This window comes from Thermobia domestica, chromosome 2, assembly GCF_964235325.1.
Source record: "Thermobia domestica chromosome 2, izTheDome1.hap1.1, whole genome shotgun sequence".
NCBI lineage: Eukaryota > Metazoa > Arthropoda > Insecta > Zygentoma > Lepismatidae > Thermobia > Thermobia domestica.
In genome coordinates this window covers 246,385,856-246,408,751 of record NC_137455.1, presented here as the reverse complement: position 1 = coordinate 246,408,751, position 22,896 = coordinate 246,385,856, and the positions used below count along the sequence as shown (strand labels likewise).

At 37.3% G+C, this 22,896-nt stretch overlaps 1 protein-coding gene across 2 annotated transcripts in view; it reads right to left on the bottom strand.

Moving 5' to 3' along the window:
* The window catches only part of LOC145678425 (alpha-1-inhibitor 3-like), a 2,648,409-nt gene that overhangs the window by 240,524 nt on the left and 2,384,989 nt on the right, over window positions 1-22,896 (bottom strand). For both annotated transcript variants that reach the window (XM_081748543.1, XM_081748544.1), the window contains exon 24: window positions 4,201-4,435. In XM_081748543.1, the coding sequence (XP_081604669.1) occupies window positions 4,201-4,435 (235 nt within the window). The remainder of the gene's footprint in view (window positions 1-4,200; window positions 4,436-22,896) is intronic.

Genomic DNA, 22,896 nt, shown 5'->3' with positions numbered 1-22,896 from the left:
GGAAGAACGGATCGTTCTTTGAATATATTGAAGGGAACAGGAAAAGAACCAATCTGCTTATCAGTAATACGAAAAAAAAAACTTTTGCTTGTTGAGAGTACAAATGTTACTCTGGCGGGATGAAATTTTTTTTTCATTGTTGAATTATATGTCAGGTGAACTAGTTCAGTTACAAAAAAATTGTGGGCACATTGAGTTCATGGAAGACGTACGTGCTTAAACTTACAAGGGAAGTATGTGAAGTGGTACCCGGGAATCTGCATTGTTATACAGAGCGTTCAAAAGTCTCTATACACCTGAATCGAGGCAAGTCAAAGTCGCATTCAAAGTCACATGAAATAAAATTTTATGCGAAGGTTTGCAACACTGCTATTTATCGCCTTGCGTGAAGTTCCTTTCTTAGATTCCAGTCGGCAAAGTGACGTTGAAGTGATTGTTGCATCTAGTTAGCGGTCTCTGAAACAATGGTGTTAACTTTGGAACAACGATCCTGGTTGAACAAGGTGAGATCCGTGAACAAGGTGAGTACAAACAGACAGTCAAAGATAAGTTTGCATCTAAGTTTTCGGATACACCTGTTCCTAATCATCATACTGTAAGGGCACTGATCGATAAATTTAGAGACATTGGAACGGTAATGGACTATGATCGAAGTGGTAGACCGTCAGTGCTCGATGAAGAAAAAATGCTACACATATCGGATGCAATGCAACGTAGCCCCCATAAACCACTTCGAAAACTTGCGAAATAAGTGTTGTTGGTACGGCACAAAAGGCAGTTCGTAAGAAACTGCGTCTTATCCCGTATAAGGTGAGAGCGGTGCAGCAGTTACTTCCTCCCGACAGTGTAAAACGAGTGCAGTATTGTGAATGGTTTACACAGTTTGCTATGGACAAGTCTGACGATGTTTAGGATAATGTTTTTTTTTTTTTTTTTTTTTTTTTTACTGATGAGGCCTGGTTCCATTTATCAGGTTACGTCAATGATCAGAACTCACGTTTGTGGTGTGCAGAAAACCCACATGTCATACATGAAGTTCCTCTGCATGACCAGAAGGTAGGGGTGTGGATTGCAGTATCTAGAAGAAGAATAGTCGGCCCCATATTTTTCAGACAAACAATAGATTCAACTCGAAATTATGAAATAATTCACCAGTTCATGGGAGAACTAACGGAAGACAAAATTCGTAATGCTTGGATACAACAAGATGGCGCTACAGCACATATAGCTCGCCAATCCATGAGATTACTGCAAGAGGTTTTTGGAGATCGAATAATTTCAAAGGGATTGTGGCCACCTCGGTCTCCTGACTTGTATCCTCCGGATTTTTAGTTCTGGGGTTATACAAACGATTCTGTTTATAAAAGGAACCCCCACACGCTACAACAACTCGAAACAGCTATTCGAGATGTTGCTCATAGCATTCCACATGAACAACTTGTGAGAGTATTTGAGAACAAGAAGAAACGTGTGCAAGCATGTTTGGAGGCTCATGGGGGACATTTCCATCATTCGCTGTGAAAACGTGTGTGTATATGCTACGCCCTGTACATAGTGCTTTTATGTCATAAAATATAATACATTTTGAGTAAAATAATTTTCTCGTTGCTTTGAATATGTGACAATTCAGGTGTATAGAGACTTTTTGAACGCTTGGAAAGGTCACACCGAATACACCTCACATTTGAAATATCTCGCTTGAATGAGGCCTGTAGGGGTGTAGCGACCATTTGAAGATCGGAACAAGGCAAGCTCGGAAACACAAGAAAATGCGAACAAAATGGGAAGCTATGATGTAACTGTTTTGAGACGTGGTATACAAGGTCTGTATGATAAGTAATGAGACTCGCCGCGCCGCGGCGCGCGTGTCGCTGGAGCGGGTTTGTCGGTGATGGAGGATGTAGGGGGGGGTCCGAGCAAAGCAACGCACCGCGCGTCAGTTGGCTCCGAGCCTTAGTGGAGCGCGGACAAGCCTTGGACAAAGCCCTTGTGAACATTCTTGTCACGGCGGAAAATCAACAAACATGGAGGGTTCCATCGAACAGCGTTATGCGATCAAATTTTGCGTTCGCCTGGGGAAAACGGCTACTCAGACGCTTTCTCTCATCACGGAGGCCTACAAAGAGGAAGCCCTATCCAAAGCCCAGGTGTTTCGTTGGCACAGTGCGTTCCGGAACGGCCGGGAAAGCGTTGAGGATCTGGAGAGGGCTGGACGCCCGACAACAGTGACTACGGACGAAACTGTGGCAAAAGTGAGGGATCTCCTGAACTCAGACCGTCGATTATCGTTGAGATTGATTGCTGATGAACTCGATATGAACCACACAACAGTGCACAAGATTGTGACGGAACAATTGGGAATGAGAAAAATCTGTGCGAAACTGGTGCCGCGAGTGTTGACTGACGAACAAAAGCAACGACGTGTTGATTGTTGTCAGGAACTGTTGAACCTCATGAACAGTGACCCTAACTTTGAAGATGACGTCATAACAGGTGACGAGTCGTGGGTGTTCCAGTACGACCCTGAAACGAAACGTCAAAGCGCGGAGTGGCACACTCCTGCGTCCCCGCGCCGCAAGAAGGCCAGAATGTCGAAGTCAAAGGTGAAAACAATGTTGATTGTTTTTTTTTGACAATGTGGGGGTGGTCCACAAGGAGTTTGTACCCCAAGGACAAGCCGTCAACGCCGCCTTCTACAAACAAGTCCTTGAGAGACTGCACAGGAGCGTCAAGCGGAAAAGACCGGCGATCGCTAGCCGGTGGAAGTTGCATCACGACAATGCCCCTGCCCACACCGCCTTCTTAGTGACCTCCTTTTTGACCCGGATTGGGGTGGAAGTCCTTCCACAACCACCCTACAGCCCAGATGTGAGCCCGGCCGACTTCTTCCTCTTCCCGAAGCTGAAGCCACGCTTGAAAGGAACCCGTTTTGCAGACGTCACAGCCATCCAAGCAGCCGTGACCACATTTCTAAAGGACATGCCGGCTGCTGACTTCCAGGGGGCGTTTGCAGCGTGGAAACATCGATTGCAGAAGTGCATCGACGCAAGAGGAGAGTACTTCGAAAGCTTTTAAGTCCCTGTACAGATCAGATCAATAAAACAATGTTTCCAGACCTGGTCTCATTACTTATCATACAAACCCTGTATATAGATTTGAAAGGTAGCTGAGTACGAATCTCACATCAAATGTTTACAAATCAAAATGGTAGATCCAACATGGGGGATACAAATTACAAGAAATAAAGTTATGGACCTGGAATTGAGTATATAAAGATATTCAACGTCGCTATGTATGAATTGGATACTAAAAGTATTAAATTCAAAATGGCGGATCGAAAATGGCGGAAAACTGCAAAACACATCTATGGAACTAAAACATTGCAATGACAGTGAAAACGTGAGCGTTTTGGAGTAAAAATATGTCTTGTGTTTTGACAATTGTCTTTCTGTTATCACATTATGCCATTTACACTTATAGCCCCTAGTTATGAACTGCAGTGCGTAACATGTGTGTAAGAGGAGGGGAAAATGGTGTAGAGTGACTAATGATAATGGTAGAGGTCAAAGGAACAGGTGTAACACAAGCTTTTAGGAGAAAATACATAAGAACATGCAATACAGAATTATTTCTGCTTCAGTTATTTCAAATGAGCTCGTCGAAAGAAAAATTAATATCCTTGACACCTTGAGTATTCCAACGATATATAACAATGCCGATCCTCGCGTATCACTTCGGGGGCGGGGAAAAGAGTTGATAGTAAAATAATTATTATTTGTGATTGCAATCTGTACGTATAACACAACTTTCATGTGCGCTACAAAAACCTCCCTTCATTCCGTGCCTCAATTTTGGCATGATTGTATAGCAAAACACGCTCTATGTTTATTGTAAAACATCACCTGTCCCTATTTGCCTTGCTATGTACGATATGCATTTTCTACTACATGTACAATAATCACATATGTCCGTTCTGTACATATGTTTTGACCTTTTATCTGCCATATTTGATCCATCATATTGCATTTAAAATTCGATTCGTATCCGCAACCACAAAATCTCTACTTTACCCCCTTTCAGTTCCATAGCAGTGTCTTGCATTTTATCCAGTGGGCAACTGTCAATACCTATGTACTAACTTTTGCGTTGCATCAACAAGGATATATCTACAGTGCCAAAACCTATTAATAATAAACTTACTTAGCGTTTTATCATATTTTAAACTTTGAAGAGATGACTTGTCCACAACATATCCTGATATCATTTGTACCTCTAGAACGGCCATATTAGATTCACCATCCCGTAACTTATAATTCATACAGATTTCTATTCTTCGTACAGTACAATGGTCAACTGAAGCAACAGGCTGTGTTTTAACTTCCAAACTAAATGCATCACTTCCTTTCGGAGTCTTCACATTGTACCTCAAGACACTCTGAAAAAAAATAGAATTTATTATTATTTGATTGAAATTACCTAGTTAATAACTGGTAAAACATTAACATAATATATCATTAGGAATATTTAACACAGTTATTTCCAACCGACATTATTTGCACACATTTATTTCACTATATATATATACACAAACATGCAGTATCTGTAAAGAAATTTTGAAAGAAACTAAAATAAGTTTTAAAAAGTAATAAATGTTATCGAAAAAATGCGTCGTTAAATTCGTAATAAATACTGAAAACATCAGCTGGCTAGCAATACATTGATCACGAATTTAATATGTTTCACTATTAATATAGGCTACCATGACTAGATATAATTCATGCACACTTCTGCTGCAAGAAACATCGAATATCGTTGTTTGTAACATCCACAATTTGAAATTAAAAATCCTGACGTCTTCAACAATTCATGACTTTCTACCTTCACTTTTAGAAGTCGTGAAATTTTAAATGTAGTTATAAATGAAGTTAACCACATTAAAATTTAGAGCTGGTAAGTTAATGTAGAAGAGGTCCTGCAAACGAAATCCACAGCTTAACAATTTTTTGGTTACATCCCGTTGGCTAAATGCCACGCACAAGTATTGTAGGAGTCTGAAAAATGAAGAATCGGTGAGACGAAAATATATGAAGAAATGGGAGAATTCCTATAAATCCCAGGGACACATGTAAATGTTTTTGTATACAAAATCACATTGTCTACCACTAAACCGAGCGCTTTATCATTGAGCCACTTTATTGTTGTTCCTTTAAACGAGTTCGTAATTTGATACACATGAGCTTAATCTCGATATCTGATTGAAGTAGTCAAAGTATATTTGCTTTTGTGGAACTATAAAGGCAATTTGCCAACCATATAATAACAAATAACGTAATATCTATCCAGAAATCAAAAGTAATATAATGGGTATTGAAACTGTAACACCATATCTAGTTGAGCATGCATGGTCCCAAATCTTTTATGGCTGGGATTGTGTGTCCAGGATTATGAGTTAACGGTCCCAAGGGTTTTGGTCCAATTCATCTATACACATCAATTTTCGGCAGGGATACATAAGACCACACCCTATTTTTTTTAAAACGACAGAAATAAAAATTTGATAGATGCGATAGGACCTGTATACCTCATAAAATTTTGGGTGGTCCATCTAATTGCCTTCGGTGAGTAAAACATTACCAAAAATTCAAATTTGGAATGTTTGTTATTTTATTCTCCATGATGGCGAATTTTTCCTAGCATATGGTCCTATGAATGTGAATATAAGTCTATCTTCTTTAATAACATATAAGTTCTATGGCATACCACTCTCAAATTTTGACAGGGGCGTCCCTTAAATTTGAGAACTGCAAAAGGTAAAAGTTACTCGGGTACATAAATCTGAAAATGTGGGTATTCCACCTTGTTCCTTTCGATAGGAAAAAATTGCTGATTTCTTTTGATGGACGACGTTGTGATTTTCTTCTTAATTTGGAAACTATTATAGTTTATGTTACATTGCATGTTAGATTCCTGGAAGATACGACTACATACTTTTGTAAATTTAGGTGGTCCATCTCTTTCACTTTGATTGGTATAAAATTGACAAAAAATATAATATTTTGGAAAGACGATATTATAATCTACCCACACCTAGTACTTGGAGAACTGCATCATAGCTTATGAAACACTGAATATTGCAAATATATAGATAAGTCCCTAGGAGAATTTCAAAGATCCATGGTACACCTCTCAAAATTTAGGACGCAAGTTAGGTGGATTTGATTTCTGAGTTTGATTGAGCTAAATTAATATTTTACAATATAAGATACGTGAGTATATTCAGAAGATAGGTGGCAGCTGGTCCAAAGTTTAGAAACCGATCTGGTGGATACGAGTTTGAAATCGTCTTAGGACAGTCTCTTGGGAGATCATGCAATGGTATATCATGAAATTTTTGAATTAGTAGGTATATGTTATCAGTGGGTTTTATTAATGCCTATGGGCTTTGCAATCTGTGATGTAAATATAAGTCCTTATGTGAATTTGAATATTAAGTCGCCACAACTTTTAAAATACAAACTTTAAATTTTTCTCCTTCAACATTTTGTGTTTTAACTGACTTCAAAAACAAGGAGAAGGTTCTTAATTCGATCCGTTTATATATATGCGTGTATGTTTGTTGTGTGTAAACTCATAAATAACTTCTACATAGGTACACCGATTGTGAATCTTCTTTTTTCTTTGGAAGTGCGTACTATCCTGATGGCCCTGCATATACTTCTTAAGGATATAGTAATAGCTCTAACCTAATCTGCATATTATCTGTTGCCTGACACTTGCTTTCAGTTTGGTATCTCATATAATTCTAATTTATCTTCCTGTTCAATTCCATATTACTAATTTTTACTAACTTATACGTCTCATGCATTTCCTTATCTCGTTCACTTGTAGTTCAGTTCTAAAATTTACCTTATTCACCTCCACATTTACTTTTAATACTGACATCTGTTCTATTAATTACAACGCTTTTCATCTACCTCACAAGTGAACGTTACTAATCACGTATTCATTTCCGCAGACAAACATTTAATGTTGGTGTTCACGTGAATAATATCATTAGAAATTATATTTACATCAATTACTACTTTGGTTTGAACATTGCGTACAGTTTTGTACTTCAGTTTTCAGAATACACATTTCTTCTAATATATCATTTTTCTATTGTTCGTTTATACTCGAAAGATTGTTCATCATGTGCCTGTTTTCAGTTATCTTTTGTTTATTTTTAAAAGAAAGCTTTTTAATATTTTGTTTATTCTTACCCGAAAACTTAGCTATCATTTGCCTTATCATTGCCATAAACGCTCCGTTGAAATTTCCTACTTCGGAAGTTAGTAGAGTAATCGACGATTCTACACGACTAAGGGGATACCGCCTCATGCAAAACTAAGTAGACAAGCTAGAGAAAGTATCGTCGTGTTAAGTGTTACATGGTTGAAAGTAGGTGACGATTTTCTAAAATGTGAATGGCATTTGGGATGGTAATGACCGTTGATGCTTGTTGTGGCCGCAGGAGCATGGGCCCTGGTTTTTTTTATCTTATTCGTATTATTTATAATAATACTCGGTGTTAAAGGTATGACCCCTGTTGTGTAGGGATCTTCTATAGCCCCTGTATTGTTCAGGACCCCCTAAAATGGCCTTCCTAGAATACACCTGTCTTCAGAATGAGCCTCTGAAGAGTGCCCCTGTGTAGGAACCTCCTATAGCCCCTGTATTGCTTAGTATCCTCAAAATGGTTCTTCCAGAGAAACTATGATTTTTACAATCCCTCGTTATTTACGCAATGAAGAATCTTTGATTGTGATTGTATTAAAAATTTCATAGGAGCTTAGCTTGTGTAGTAGTTCGTATGCCAAAGCATACTCGTTGTTAAAGTGTTCCGAAAATATTAAAATGTGTGAGCATTCTAAAAATGGGAATCGAACTCGCGACTTCTACGCCAAAGGCCTGCACAGTAAGTGCTTAGCCACGGAGGAGATTGAATATTTATTTTATTGGATCATTTGCTTTGGAACTTGTGTTTTGAAGGAACGTATGTATAACATTCTCATTGTTTCAATTGTGTAAACGCATTAAAACTGGAATCGAACCCGGGACCCAGAGCGAAAGCGTGTGCGCTAACCGTTTACCCATGGAGGAGATTGGAAGGGACATTTCTTTATTCACTCGTAATATTTATTTTATTGGTTCATTTGCTTTTGCAAATTCAGAACACTATGTGTGATCATACTAAAATGTGTGAACTTGTAATGTGGAATGGAGGAAGAAAACCCAGGATAGGGAAGGAACATTTGTTTATTCATTCATTCATTCATTCGAACACTTTGTATGATCATATTAAAATTTCATTATTTCATATGCATAATCATATTCTGAACACGCAGGTATGGACCTCCTCGCTACTTGACTGCTTACTTCTAACTAAAAGCTAACAGGAAAACTTACTGTTCTGAGTGAAAGTCTGTGTGTGTGTGACGTCACCTCTCCCCTGTTGATCACCTCCACTGTCCGGTAGAGGAAATATGTATGAAGCTTCCCTCTGATAGCGATGGCCTCTTCTATGTCACCCACTCTCTCTTCTTTCGCATGGTCGATGTGATTGAACTGGTTGAGGAGGAGAAAGCTACTATGATGCGTGCTAGGAATGAAGGGGAGGAAGTGATTGTGTGATGTACGAGTGAGGAGAAAGTGATGGTGCGACCAATCAGACAGTTCCTCCTCCTATTCCTTACCCCCTCTCCAATGTCTAATTTTTGTCATTGACTTGCGCAAATACTTTTCTTACCTGTTTTGACCTACTTTCCTCTTCGTAGAGAGATGGATGAGATTGATTAAATAAAAAATGTTTCTGAGAAAACAGTACTTATGCATTAACAAAATGAGTCTCACTATTTGTAATCAACACAAATTAATGGCTATACATTAGAATGAAATTTTATCGTACAAGTTGAACATGAACTCTATCTGCGAATCGCAATTTCAATTTATGAAAAACAAGATGTAATGTTTCTTAACTGATGTAAAATGCTCTACCTTCCATTTGCTTAACAATTTTGTAATATTGGAAAGTCTAATTTTGTATGAAACCCACTACGCATTTTTGCAGAGAAAATTCTAAGTGATGCTGGATGAATGACCTCCTAAGTCCCAAATAAAAAGTTATAAAAACCTTGACTTCCTTTCCTTTTTCCTTATATTGTGATAATAAGCTGTGTATACAGTGCGTTGCCGATTTTTTTTCTAATTAGGTGATTAAACTGTTTTTTTCTTCACCTTAGAAGACACATGTAAGTTGTTATGTTTTTGTACTTTGTTATTTTATCGTCTTCTATTTTGTATGAAGAGAAGTTAAGAGAGAGTTTACAGTCTTTGAAAAATAGTAAAATGATAATGCAGTAATAACCTCTTTGAAACCTAGGAGAAAAAGTTATTCTATGGCAGAACTCTAGCTTGTTGAGAAGTAACCTAACCTATAGTTATCGGGTATTAAGTTACAATCTTTGAAAAAATTGTGCGATGTGAATATGTAGTATCCCGGGAAAATCTAGTTGACAAACTTATTTATGGTACAAACCTAACTTCTTGAGAACACTGATAGCATACACTTATGCTGTAATAAGCTATAATCTTTAAAAAACTGGGAAATGAGAATGTGTAAGGAAATGGTAGAGCCCCGGGGAAATCCATGGACACATTTATTGTATGGAACGAACCTAACTTGTTGAGAAGCAACTTACCGCATATGCACGCAGTAATACGCTATAATCTTTTAAAAATGTTGGGATGGGTATATGGTAAAAATGAGAGAACCCCGTGGAAACCTAGGACACAAAGTTATTGTATGGTATAAACCTAACTTGTTGAGAAGCAACCTAGCATACATTTATGCAACAGAAGGTAATATCTCTGAAAACAATGCTGGAATGGGAATGTGGGAAAAAATAGAGAACCCCGGGATAACCTCGGGGACAAAGTTATTGTATGGCATAAAGCTAGCTTCTAGAGAAGTAGCTTAGCACATATATACGTATTAATAAGTTATAATCTTCAAAAATATCGGGATGGGAATGTGGAAGGAACCCCGAGAAAAACCACAGGGACAAACGCATTGTATGTTATAAACATTGTTGAGAAGTGCTTAGCATATGTGTATGCGGTAATAAGGTAGTATCTTTGAACAATTGATAGAATGAAGAAAGCGGGAGAACCATGAAGAAAACACGGACACAAACACATTGTGTATATTAATATTGATTGTTGAGAACAGCTATATTTATTTTATTTCTTCTTTTCTATGAAAAGGCGTTAAGAGGAACTTATTACGATGTAATAAATGATAAGAAGATTAGTAGGTATTAAGTTAGAGTCTTTGAGAAATGAGTGAAATATTGGACTGAAGAAAATGAGAGGAAACGGGAGAACCCAACGATCAAACAGAATTTTGTGGTGTTTTTAAATTTATGTTTTATGTCTGAACTAGTAATTTTGTTTTATAAGTTGAATGGTATATTCAGGAAGCAAGAGTTGAATTATTGATATATCTAGTTTATTGTTCAACACCACTGATGTACGAGACGTGGGCCTACACTTTTTTATCGGACAATTTTCAATTGTTACTACCTGAGTACATAGTTAAGAAAAAGAAACCAGTGGTTGGGAGGAAAAGCGTGGTGAACAATTTTGAGTTTAATATTTGCAAAGGTATATGTTCTGGGAGCAAATTGAATCACATAATTTTTTGCTGTTCAAGGATTGAACCTGGGTCATTTCACACCAGAAGTGTGAACTATATGACTTACCGCACAGGGCCAAACGCGATTTTTAACGTTGAAGCCGTAAACTGCTTGCGGTACTGCGCCAGGTGCGATCAGGGTTTTGAACTCGGGTTTTTTAATTGCAAAGACGCATGGATAGACGCTTTACCCGGGCTCAAACTCGAGTTTTCCACGCTAGAGGTGCAAACGGTACGCGCTATTGCCGGGGACTTAACGTCAAACGCGCCCTTGCCAGGGACTGAATCGTGAACTTTTACGACTAGGTGTTTTTGCCGGGTTTCAAACTTTAAGCGTTTACTGTAGAAGACGCAATGAATAGGCGCTCTTGCCGAGCCTAAGAATTTAGGGGTGTGAGTCCGGGGTGCTTTTACCGCAAAAATCGCTTACATTAACCATTTTGTGTCTTTTACGGATCGCTTTCAATGAAATCTCATAAAAACCAACTATGTTTCAGAGGAACGGAATTAAAAATTTTTGTCAGGAGGGGTCCAACATTATAAATGAAGTAAGAAAAGGCTATTAAATTACTCGAACACTCAGTGTGAGTATACTAATTAGCACTACAATGAAGCAAATACTGTAGTTCTACACTACTTGTCATTAGATAATTATGTATCAAAGCGTGTCATAAACATCCTTTTTTGTTGGAAATTAAACGTTTTATGTGAACCCTACCGAAGATCGAACACAAGTTTCCGGCAACATTTTATAATCATCATCATTGGAATTACAATATAGGATTTTTCACAATCACGAAACATTTTGTTGGGACTAAGTTAAGTTATTTTTAAGTTTAACGTAATGTTCAACAGCGAGGTTATATCTTGTTTGTGATGGACAAACTGAATTTTATGAGCAGTTATTGGGAATCGGGCATAGGTTTCGCAAAATAAGAAAATTGTTGGGGGATGTCTTATTGACGATATAAATTAATTGAAGTAACGCTGGGAACATATACCACCGAAGCTTTATTAGTTGTGATTGAGTTTAACGTAATGTTCAACAGCGATATTTCTTGTAGATTCTCAGAAAAATATTGTTCATGAGGAATAATTCGAACCACATAAAATTTCCACCGGGAATTGAAAATAGATTTTTTCATAGGCGTGAAACTTTTCTTATGTAGGTTTTACCAAGAAATTAAACAGCGGTCCTCACTGTAAAATATATGTATGCTGATTATACAGAAAGCAAGGGGAAAACTGATAATCTAGAATTGCTATTTGTACAGTATAGTTAAAAAGTAGCAATGGTTTATGGAAGGTTAGTGTTAAGAACTGTCACTGAGATGACGTTAATAGTATTAAACTAAATTTTTAGCTATTTATATTGTGTAAATTAAAAATAGTAATTATAATTTTTATGATATAATACTATCATATACATAATACGTACTAATAATACTTTTTGTTTTTTTTTTTTTAATTTTAGAAAGATAGACGCCCAACCACAACCAGCATCATCATCCTCCTCCTCATTTAACCACATCGAGTGGTTTGAAAAAATACACAACTTATTAGATGTAGTAGAGGGAAAGAAAAGGAGAAGAGATGAGGAGACATACGAACGAAGAAGCGCAACTTGTCAGTGGTAGAAGTAGTAGTAGCACCAACACCACTGGTTGAAAAAGTAAAGAAGTCCCGCCAGTGGAAGAAGTAGCAGCACCACTTGTCCAAGAAAAAAGTCCCGCCATTGAAAGAAGTAGCAGCGTTACAAGTTCAAGAAAGAAAAGAAGTCCCGCCAGGGAAAGAAGTAGCAGCGCCACTGGTTCAAGGAGGAAAAGAAGTTCAACCAGTGGAAGAAGTAGCAGCGCCACTAGATCAAGGAAGAAAAGAAGTCCCGCCAGTGAAAGAAGTAGCAGCGCCACTAGTTCAAGAAAGAAAGGAAGTCCCTGCAGTGGAAGAAGTAGCAGCGCCACTAGATCACGGAAGAAAAGAAGTTCAACCAGTGGAAGAAGTAGCATTGGTTTGGTGGAGGAGGGGGGTAATAATGAAATTGATATGTTCTTGAACGATGAGGAAGACGATTTAATACTGTGGGCGTGGGAAAAAGTTGAAAGACTCAACAAGATAGAAATATTAAAAAATTAGAAGAAAAAATTCTAAGATATTTGTAAATAATTGTAAATATATTGTAAAATAAATGTGTGTTGTGTTGGCTTGGATACGGGAAAATTGTTTTTTTTTTCTTTTTAAATATTTGACCTCTTTAAAACCTAACGTCATTATTCAGTATTATTACTTTGATTGAGATACTTAACAGTGCTGAGGTATTTTAAAAATGTCTGTAAATATTATGTGATGATAATTCATTCTGTGGGTTTTTTTTTTCATATACTGCAAAGTGTAGAGTCTTACTTGAAATCGTGGTAAGTATACCCTGTTTCAAAAAGAATATTTCGAAGGCATAAATTTATTAAACTTTAAAACATACGAATATGAAATTTTACACATATATTTACGAACCTCTCGAGTTCAATTTGCAGTTCAAAGTTCAAATTACACATGTTCAATATGTCCTCCATCAGCGACACGAACAATATCACATCGATACTAAAATCCTTCCCACACTCGGGCAAGCATGTCTTGCGTCACTGATGTTATAGCTGTACGGATCCGGTTCTGTGGAAGTGATGGTACATGAACGTTGTCTTTAACGAAACACAACAGGAAGACGTCACAGGGTGTCAAATCCGATGACCCTGGAAGCCAGCTGAGACATGCTAAGTCGCCAGGTCCTTGACGACCAATCCAACGGTTCGGTAGAGTTTCATTCAGATTTCACACATTTGGCGAATTCAGTGAGGGGGTACCCCGTCTTATTGAAAAATGAAGTTGTCTTTGTGGAGCCTCTGAAACAACCAGTTTTGTAACATAGCGAGATACTGCTGACTGTTAATCGTGTTTCCATTAAAGAAGAATGGGCCGTAAACAGATGATCGGGATATCGCACAAAACACATTGACTTTGGGCGAATATCGTACATGTTCAATGACTGCATATGGGTTCTGTAGGCCACAAATTCGAACATTTTGTTTGTTTACATGACCACTAACACGGAAAGCCGCTTTATCACTGAACACCATGCGTTGTGCAAAAGTGTTATCATTGTCAGTAGCATCTAGAATCTCGTTACAAAATACCACACGTTTACATTTGCGTTTGTTATCAGGACGCATCGCTTGTAACAGCTGTAACTTGTACGGCTTCATAACCAACTGACGTCTCAAAACACGCCAAATTGTTCTCTTCCGTACTTGTAACTCCTGACTAGTACGACGAGTTCATTTTGAAGGACTATGTTGGAAAGCAGTTTGAATGCGTGCAACATTTTCTTCAGAAACACAAGGGCGGCCAGGACTTTTCCTTTACATACACATCCTATATCTACAAACTGTCGGTACCATCTCCGAATGTTCTACCCATTCGGAGGATCAATTTGTTACCTCAACCTGAAACGTCTTTGCACTGTTACCACGGAATTGCACTTCGTAAACTTGAGAACACAAAATGATTTCTGGGGCGGAGTAGCCACTTTAAGCATATGACGGTTACCAAGCAAAACAGAAGACAAGCGACATCTAGCGGCTATTAATATAAACTAGACTATGTATTCATTTCTCCAACATCCGAGCCGAGACGCAGCGATCTATAGTTTGAACAAAATAATTCTTCGTAATACGTATATTCTTTTTGAAACAGTGTGTGTTTTTTGATGAACGGACGGATGGATGGATGGATGAATTTTGAGTTTATCATCATTTCAACACCAAGGCTACACGAGACGTGACCATACAGCTCAACGTGGGATCCGAACTACATGAGCTTTCACCGGGAATTGAACACTGAATGAGTGTGAACAATGGAAAGTGGGTTTAGAAGACTGTTTCGTACAAACAAAAATTTCATGCCAAAGGCGGTTGCACTAACCATTTAAGCATAAAGGAGGTCGGTAAATATTTTGAAATGAAATTTGGTCATAGCCGAATTTCTTTTTGTTTTTCTTTTACATGAGTTACACGTTACATGTTTTACAGTATGAAATATATTATGATAGACTCTTAGAGTTTTATGGGATATAACAGTGATGCTATTTTTTAATATTTAATTTTTTACAATTTTTATATGAGTTTTTATATGAAACCGTGATGTAAAAGACGGAAATCCGAACCACATATTACTTCAATAAGAATCAAAGCAGCATTTTCCAATACTAATTCTTTCTTTTTCTCTTGTAGTAAACTGTTCAGAGTTTTAACTATTGATAAGAATTTAACTTAACGCTGATTGTTTAGCATACCTACTATTGGTATATGTGAAAAACTGGTTTCAAATATAATATACTTTAACCCTTGGATGCATAAGAGGGCCTCCGAGGCCCTATGTAGTTTTGTTTCCTTAGCCTTTGAAATATTTTATTGTGTAAAAGGCTGTGGCTTTGCGTAATCTTCGGATTGAGGATGTACATTGTGTATTGTCTTTCTGTACCCATTAGCTGTCAACGCTTTTTAGTAATTTGCAATTTTTCATTTATACCCTATCAATGCATATGCAGGGCCTGCGAGGCCCTTGACCAGATTGCGTTCGCATTGCATTATTTTCAAACTTTTTGACGTAAAATATATCTTTCTATAATATTTTCAGACCTGGCATTGAATAGCTGGGTGCTTTTATACATTTTAAGATTGTCAATAAATGGCACTACGCACGTTGATAGTGATTTTCTTGTAGATTTTTTCCCCAAAGCATTTTACATTGTAAATTCGCAAAGAAATAAAATGTGTTTAGTAAATTGTTATATCCAAATTATATCAATTTTGGAGAATGTAATAGATATTGATGTAATTATGAGTTTTGTTGTTTTATTTGGCACTTATAAATTACCGAAGGTTTTGCTATTTTAGGAATGTATTGTGTTGCCGTTGTAAGTAGAAGATTCGTGTGTTTCGTATTACATTTGGTGCTACAATGGCCTCTACTCAGAAAAGGAAAGCATCAGACGAAGACTTCAGCAGTTTTGTGCTGATATCCGAGACACTGTTGAATGCATACAACAAACAGAAAGATGATACCTTCATTAGCGTAAATGGAACAGTATGGAAGAAGAACGCTCCGTCTATTTCACGTACCCGAGCTCATAATATTGTAAAGTGTACCCCCGGTGTTTCAAGAGAAGTGAAAACATCGTGTCCCAAAGACGCATGGGGTTGTTTCATAACCCATTCAATAATAGAAGAAATTATACATTGCACTAATTTGGAAGGGAGAAGATTAGCAACGGAAAAGGGGAAGCAGTGGAAGAACGTTTCCGTTGAAGAAATGAATGCGTTTTTCGGCATTCTGTTACAAGCAGGAGTTGAAAAGAGTTGGGATGTGCCTATTCGTGAGCTATTCCTGGACGAGAGGTCTAATCCTCTTTACAAAGCAACAATGTCTGCCAACCGGTTTGAAGATATCCGTAAAGCATTAAGATTTGACGACAAGCGTACACGAAGTGTTCGTCTGCAAACGGACAAGCTTGCACCAATTAGTTATGTGTGGAATCTTTTTCTTGATAATTGCTGAAAAGTAATTATTCCCAGTGAGTTTGTAACGATGATGAACAATTAGTGCTATTTCGCGGAAAGTATAGTTTCATCCAATATATGCCGAAAAAACCTTCCAAATATGGCATAAAGATCTTTTGGTTGTGCAATGCCAAATCATCATACGCTGTTGATGGGTGTGTATATACAGGCAGGAAACCAAATCAGCCAGTTCAAAGAAATTTGGGAGCAAATATTGTCAAAGAACTCATTCAAACCGTGAAAAACTCTTCAAGAAACGTAACAATGGATAATTATTTTACCAGTGTTAGTCTTGCAGAGGATATGCTTCGGCAAGGAATCACAATAGTGGGAACAATAAGACAAAACAAACTTGATATCCCGAAGTAGCTGAAAGCATCCCCCTCAAGAGAAGTAAGATCTTCAATTTTCGCCTTCAAAAATGACGTCACTCTTATAAGTTACGTACCCAAAAGGAACAGATCAGTAATTATGCTTAGTACAATGCATCATGACAAATCCATTGTTGAAGACCATCCGAAGAAGAAACCGGAAATAATAAGTTTCTATAACTAAACAAAGGGAGGTGTCGACGGAATGGACCAGAAAGTTCGTTGCTATACTTCCAAAAGACAAAGTCGAAGGTGGCCTTTTGTATTATGGACGAATATGATGGATGTTGCAGCTTTGAACAGTTATGTTGTCTTCTCCACTCAACATCCAGGCTATTTTCCTAACAGAATAGACAAAAGCGTCTTTTTCTTAGACAACTCGCAGAAGAATTAGTGAAACCTCAGATGATCATGAGACTTCCAACACTTAATCTCCCAAAGTCAGTTCAAGATGCCTTGAAAAGATGTGGAGTTTCCAAGCCAACCGAAGAAGAAGTCAGAGCTCAAGAACCAAGAAGGAGAAGATGCGGATTCTGTCCTTATCATCTTCACAGAAAAAGCACCTTGACATGCTCCAAGTGTGGAAAAAACGTTTGTAAGCAACACAGTAAGTTAGTTTGTAACTCATGCGTCTCATAAGTGAAGAGTGTTTCCTGAACTACTGAAGTTTGCAAACTGGACGGCACATGCTTAGAAAAGTTTATGTATCGTGATATAGGAACTAATGTTACTTAAGTTATTGTAGTGATAATATAAATGTCATAAAAGGCTTATAATCCCAATAATAAAGCTTATATATATATATATATATATATATATATATATATATATATATATATATATATATATTATTCTATAGACTATAGTTCTAATAAAATACATTATTACAAACGCCATAGTATGTTATTTAGGTGAAATGATTTAAAAGCGTATTTTTTCCATTGAAAAATCTACAGGGCCTCGGAGGCCCTGCATATGCATTTATGTATAATTTTCATACCATGAATCTAAGGGTTAAGGAAAAAAAGAAATCTTTGAGTTTTATGTTCCGAAATTAGTTTAACACATTAGATCAGTTTTAAGACTACGAAAGTGGAAGGAAACAGGAAAACCGGTAAAAACCATGTCCATTATCTTTGTCCACCACAAAGTTACTTTATTTTACCGAGGATGTAACCGAGGACTTTACGCACCAAAGGTCTACTATTCTAAAATGAAAATACGCACCAAAGGTATACTATTCTTAATCGAATATAAACGATGTTTTTAGATTGTTAACATTTAAAAGAATTAGCTGGAGGGACAGGGACAAAACCCGTGTCACCACACATCAAAGGTGCACTATACTTGAACTAATGGAAATATAGAAATAAAGTTTTGCTACTGTTAACAATTAAAAGAATTAGCTTGAAATACGTACATGAAAAGTCTTGGAAATGATAGTATTGGTGTAAAACAAAGGAAGAAGGCAAGCTATGAGTTTTATGTTAAATATCATTTCAACATTCAATTGAAGAAACGCTAATTTTTTTTTTAACCTTGAGACTGCAAGCACGAAAGGCGAAAACAATATTATTTATTTCTTTAACGTGATAGATATCTAATAAGGTCAAAAAACAATTGGTAGGTATCGCTCAACTCTTGCTTTAGTACGTACGATCTTGGCATTTACTTGGTAGTACTGAGAAAAACTTTATTTAAGGTAACATGTGTTGTAAGGAAGGAAGGAATTGAATTCGTATACTCCGATAATGTGAGACTAATGGCATATCTTTAAGCCACTTTGTTCGATTGTCCCATTGAATATATTCTGTAAGCTAAGAGAGACGTATGATTCTGACAAATGAATACCATTCAAATCAGATGGACAAGAGGTAAACACCATACCACTGAGATTTTGCACTCCGCAAAAAATTTGAATTTAGTATTGAATTCCGTAAGCACCATGGTTCTGCAAACATGTCCCTATCTTTAAAATACTTTACTCTTTCTCAACAACAATTTGATAGTTCACACTGTAATTTTTTAGAATTGAAGCAAAACTATGAAAGGGAACCATAAAACAGCAAAATACACAGGTGTCTGCTCGCGTTGCCTTGTGGCCCGGAGTCAAATTGTGTGAGGTCCATCGACCAAGTTTGTAGAGCTTTTCAAGTTGATGGAGGTGCTGCCTAATGGTTTCTCCACTCACACTAAATTGTGGTCCCACTTCCTCACATGTCTGGCCACTGTTCACCTCAATTGCTGCCTGAATATCTTCATTTTGTACATGTGTTTGTCTTGCGGTAGGTGGTGCGTTTTCGAGTGTTTCGTTACCGTTGTTGAACTTGTTAAACCGCCGCCACTTCTCCGTGTAGTCGCAACACCCTCACCAAAGGCTTGGCATATGCTCCGCATCGCTTCAGCGGCTTTTGATCCCAGTTTGAACTCGTACAGGATGGACGACCTTATGACGCTCTGTGAAGGTCCCATGTTCACTCTGTCTTGACGCAAGTTCACGGTGTAACTGAACTGCCACAACCAGGTAGTATGTTGGGTATACCCAAACCAACCACTGACTTTCGCCATATCTCCATTCGTATTCAATTCACAGTTTGCGGACTAATGGAATACACAAAAAGGAACGGAACTTTCTTGGTTACCTTTATATCTTGCTAGCACATTATAAATCCATAAAACTTTAATTATTGGTTTATTATTAGGTTAACGGAATGTCGGAAAAATGCGAGTAGGACTAAAAAATCCTGTTAGATAAGAACATTTTCATTACACTGTCCAAAGTGATATTAGGATTAAACGAAAATTGTGTAGATATGGACATTATATTAAGTTTCCTTAAAAGTTAAACAGTATAAAGGTATCATTCTGAGACGTAATTCATAAAAAATGTTTTCCAATTTATTAAAATTATCACACTGACACTATTAGTTTGAAATGGTTAAATGTAAGAAGCAGGATTGTGTTGTTATCTGAAAATTATAAATTTGAGGTACTGCCATCTTTGAGAATTGACGTAAATTATTGGAACATTTGCAATTGTGTATTCTAGTTCAGGTTATCAACTGAGATAATTATAAAATTTGTATATTTAAAAAATGTTTTAAAAAAATGTGATTGTGAAGTGAAATTCTTAAAAGTGATTTGAAATATAGGTTTGTAATATAAGCCTATTGAAGAATTAGCATCGGAGTTTATATAGATAAATTTGTAGTGTAGTTCTTTTTATATTACTTTTCTGTAGAATTTGTTCCTTTAGACATGCTTTTCTATTCCTATTTTATAAACGCATAACAACGTTTGCACAGATATAAAGACCTAACCATATTACTAAAGGCTATTGGACACTTATTGTCCAATAGCCTTTAATAATAATATGGTTAGTTCCTTATAGGCCTATATGTGTAAATGTTGCTATGCGTAATTGGATTGGAGATTTAACCTCGAAATTATCTACATGTTTTGGCGATATTTAATTCAAATACATTGTTGCAACGAATTTAAACTGATTAATCGCGAGATTTACAAATTTGAAAATTGCTTTCCGGAACATAGTAATCTAGGTGATCAGAGAGTTAAGTTACGAAGCCTGCAGTGAAACGTGTATATATTGTTTCATACAACTAGTATAGCCAACAGATAGTACATACATTAGGTTATTTTTTGATATACGGTACTCTCCGTATCAGTTGAGGCACTTGTCGTCGTGGGATAAGTGTGAAAATTCCTTCCAGGTAAAAACCCTCTCCTTGCGTGTTCAGATACGTTGTGAAGTGTTTCACCTTTTTGTCAAGCGGAGCGACGGCCTCTTAAGTGCTCGGGAGTTCTTATGTTGACATAACGAGAGCAACAGAACATGACCTCACTTAATGATGTCACTAACCTGGAGCACTTCATGCGCAGTATATCCATAATCAAGGCAGCTATGTTGACAGCATTACGGCTGAGGTAATGTGCCAAGGTGAAATGTAATTTAAGACATCCCTGGAATTTGTTCGTGTACTGATAGACAATAAAAAACGCATTGCCGTTGTTACGACGGTTGCGTAAGTTGTGTTTTACATTCAGCAAAAGAAGAACATTATATACAAATAAGGATTATGTGAAATGTAATGTCTGTAATAGTATATGTATGTAGGTTTATTTTATATATAGGCCTATTATGTTATGGTTTTCAAATGAAAAGGGTCTAACGAATATAGAAAATAAGAATTTCCAGGTGGAGATTAAATATTTTGCGGCACATTAACATAAAAGTTCGGCATGATGCTTCTTTGTGGAATCATAGTAATGCCGTCAATTTCCTTGGGCGCTTCCCAGGCAACTAGCCTGGGTAGCCTAGTGACGTCTCTACCTAAAATAACAGGAATATCTGCAGGCAATGTGCATCAAAGTAGCAAGTTTCCTTTCTGCATTAGAACTAATTTGATACAGAAAGTTATGGAGTATTCTATACCTCGAGTTCAGCGACATCGCCGTCGCAAATGCACTGAGTAATGCGTAAATAATTGACGGTTGTCCCAACAAAGGATGGAAGAACGCCGGGAATTTTTTTTAGAATCTCATTTCATGCTGCGCATGCATTGATACATGTACCAAGATTGAAAATTCAGGTTTCCACAGTTATGTTCCATTTTATGGGTGCACTGACATTTATGATATATCAATTTATTTTGACACCAAATGAACTCTTGTATAGGACCGTAACTTATGGGAGGGCAGTGGCGCAACTGCCCCTCCAGGAACGCTGCCCGCCGTTAGAAGGGAGTCCAGGTTAATAGAAAATTTTCTTACTCTACTAGCAGCGTTCACCCCGCTTCGCTGCGGTCACCCCGGAACGCAATAAACTTTGTTACTTAGATAATTTTTACTTTTTCGCTTTCAAGTGATATGATAAAAACCATAGAAGATTGCACTAATGTTAACATTATATCGCCTGTCATTTATGTTAACCCGCCCCGCTTCGCTGCGGTCACCCCAACCCGCCCCGCTTCGCTGCGGTCATCCCGGAACGCAATAAACTTTGTTACTTAGATAATTTTTACTTTTTCGCTTTCAAGTGATTTATAGCGCCTGTCAGTTATGTTAACCCGCCGAGTCACAGGGTCATGCGGGTTGCATATAAATACGTTTATTTTTATACCTATGATGAACTAATAACAAAGGATTTGTACGTATGGACACCTGAATGGTCAATTATCTCAAGACACTGGTAATTGAAAATTAAAGTGATATGATAAAAACCATCTAGGGTCCACATCCTAACAACCCCCCAAAAATGAAAGAAATCGGTTCAGCCGTATTAGCGTGATGAGCGGACAAAGGATTTTTTGTACGTATTGACACCTGATTGGTCAATTATCTCAAGACACTGGTAATTGAAAATTAAAGTGATATGATAAAAACCATCTAGGGTCCAAATCCTAACAACCCCCCAAAAATGAAAGAAATCGGTTCAGCCGTATTAGCGTGATGAGCGGACAAAGGATTTTGTGCGTTCTCTTTTATCTTACTCTATATACGATATGAACATGAAATTTTAAATGAAGCATCAAACAGGTTCACTACATTACATAAACAAAACAGCACAGGAGAGGTAAATAAAAAAAATGTGTCATAGGCACATTTCAGTTAACAATGTCTACTACTAGGGACCCTAGAAATAATATTTATTCGTATGGTTTTGAGATTTGTCAATATTGTCCCCTTAATTAGTTTGTCATATGTGGAACTGGTCCAGGGAAGTAACTAACCGCCCTACAGATCTTACGGTACGGGAGGGCCCACAGACTCCGGGAGGTCCATAAAGACTAAGAGAAAGACTTAAATAGGGTCCCCAAGAATTAGAAAAACAACTTTTTCTAGAGGACCCAAACACGCGTATAATGCTTTCCGCCCTCAAAAAATCTAAGTTACGGTGCTGTGTTTGTAGGCTTAATAAGTGTTTTGGAGTGGCAGAAACAGTGCAGATTAAGAATGCGTGGACCTGTTTTATTAAAATTTATAGGTAAAAGGTGTTAATTCAGAACGAAAGACAATGTTTAAGGAATTTATTTATGCAAGCGCAGAACATATAAGTCATCTGTGAACATAGATTCAGCAATAAGGTGTCGCTTTCATTTCTACGAAAATCTAGATAAGGGGCGTTATTCTGGTGCAGGACAATAATGAACAAGAGACTTGAAAT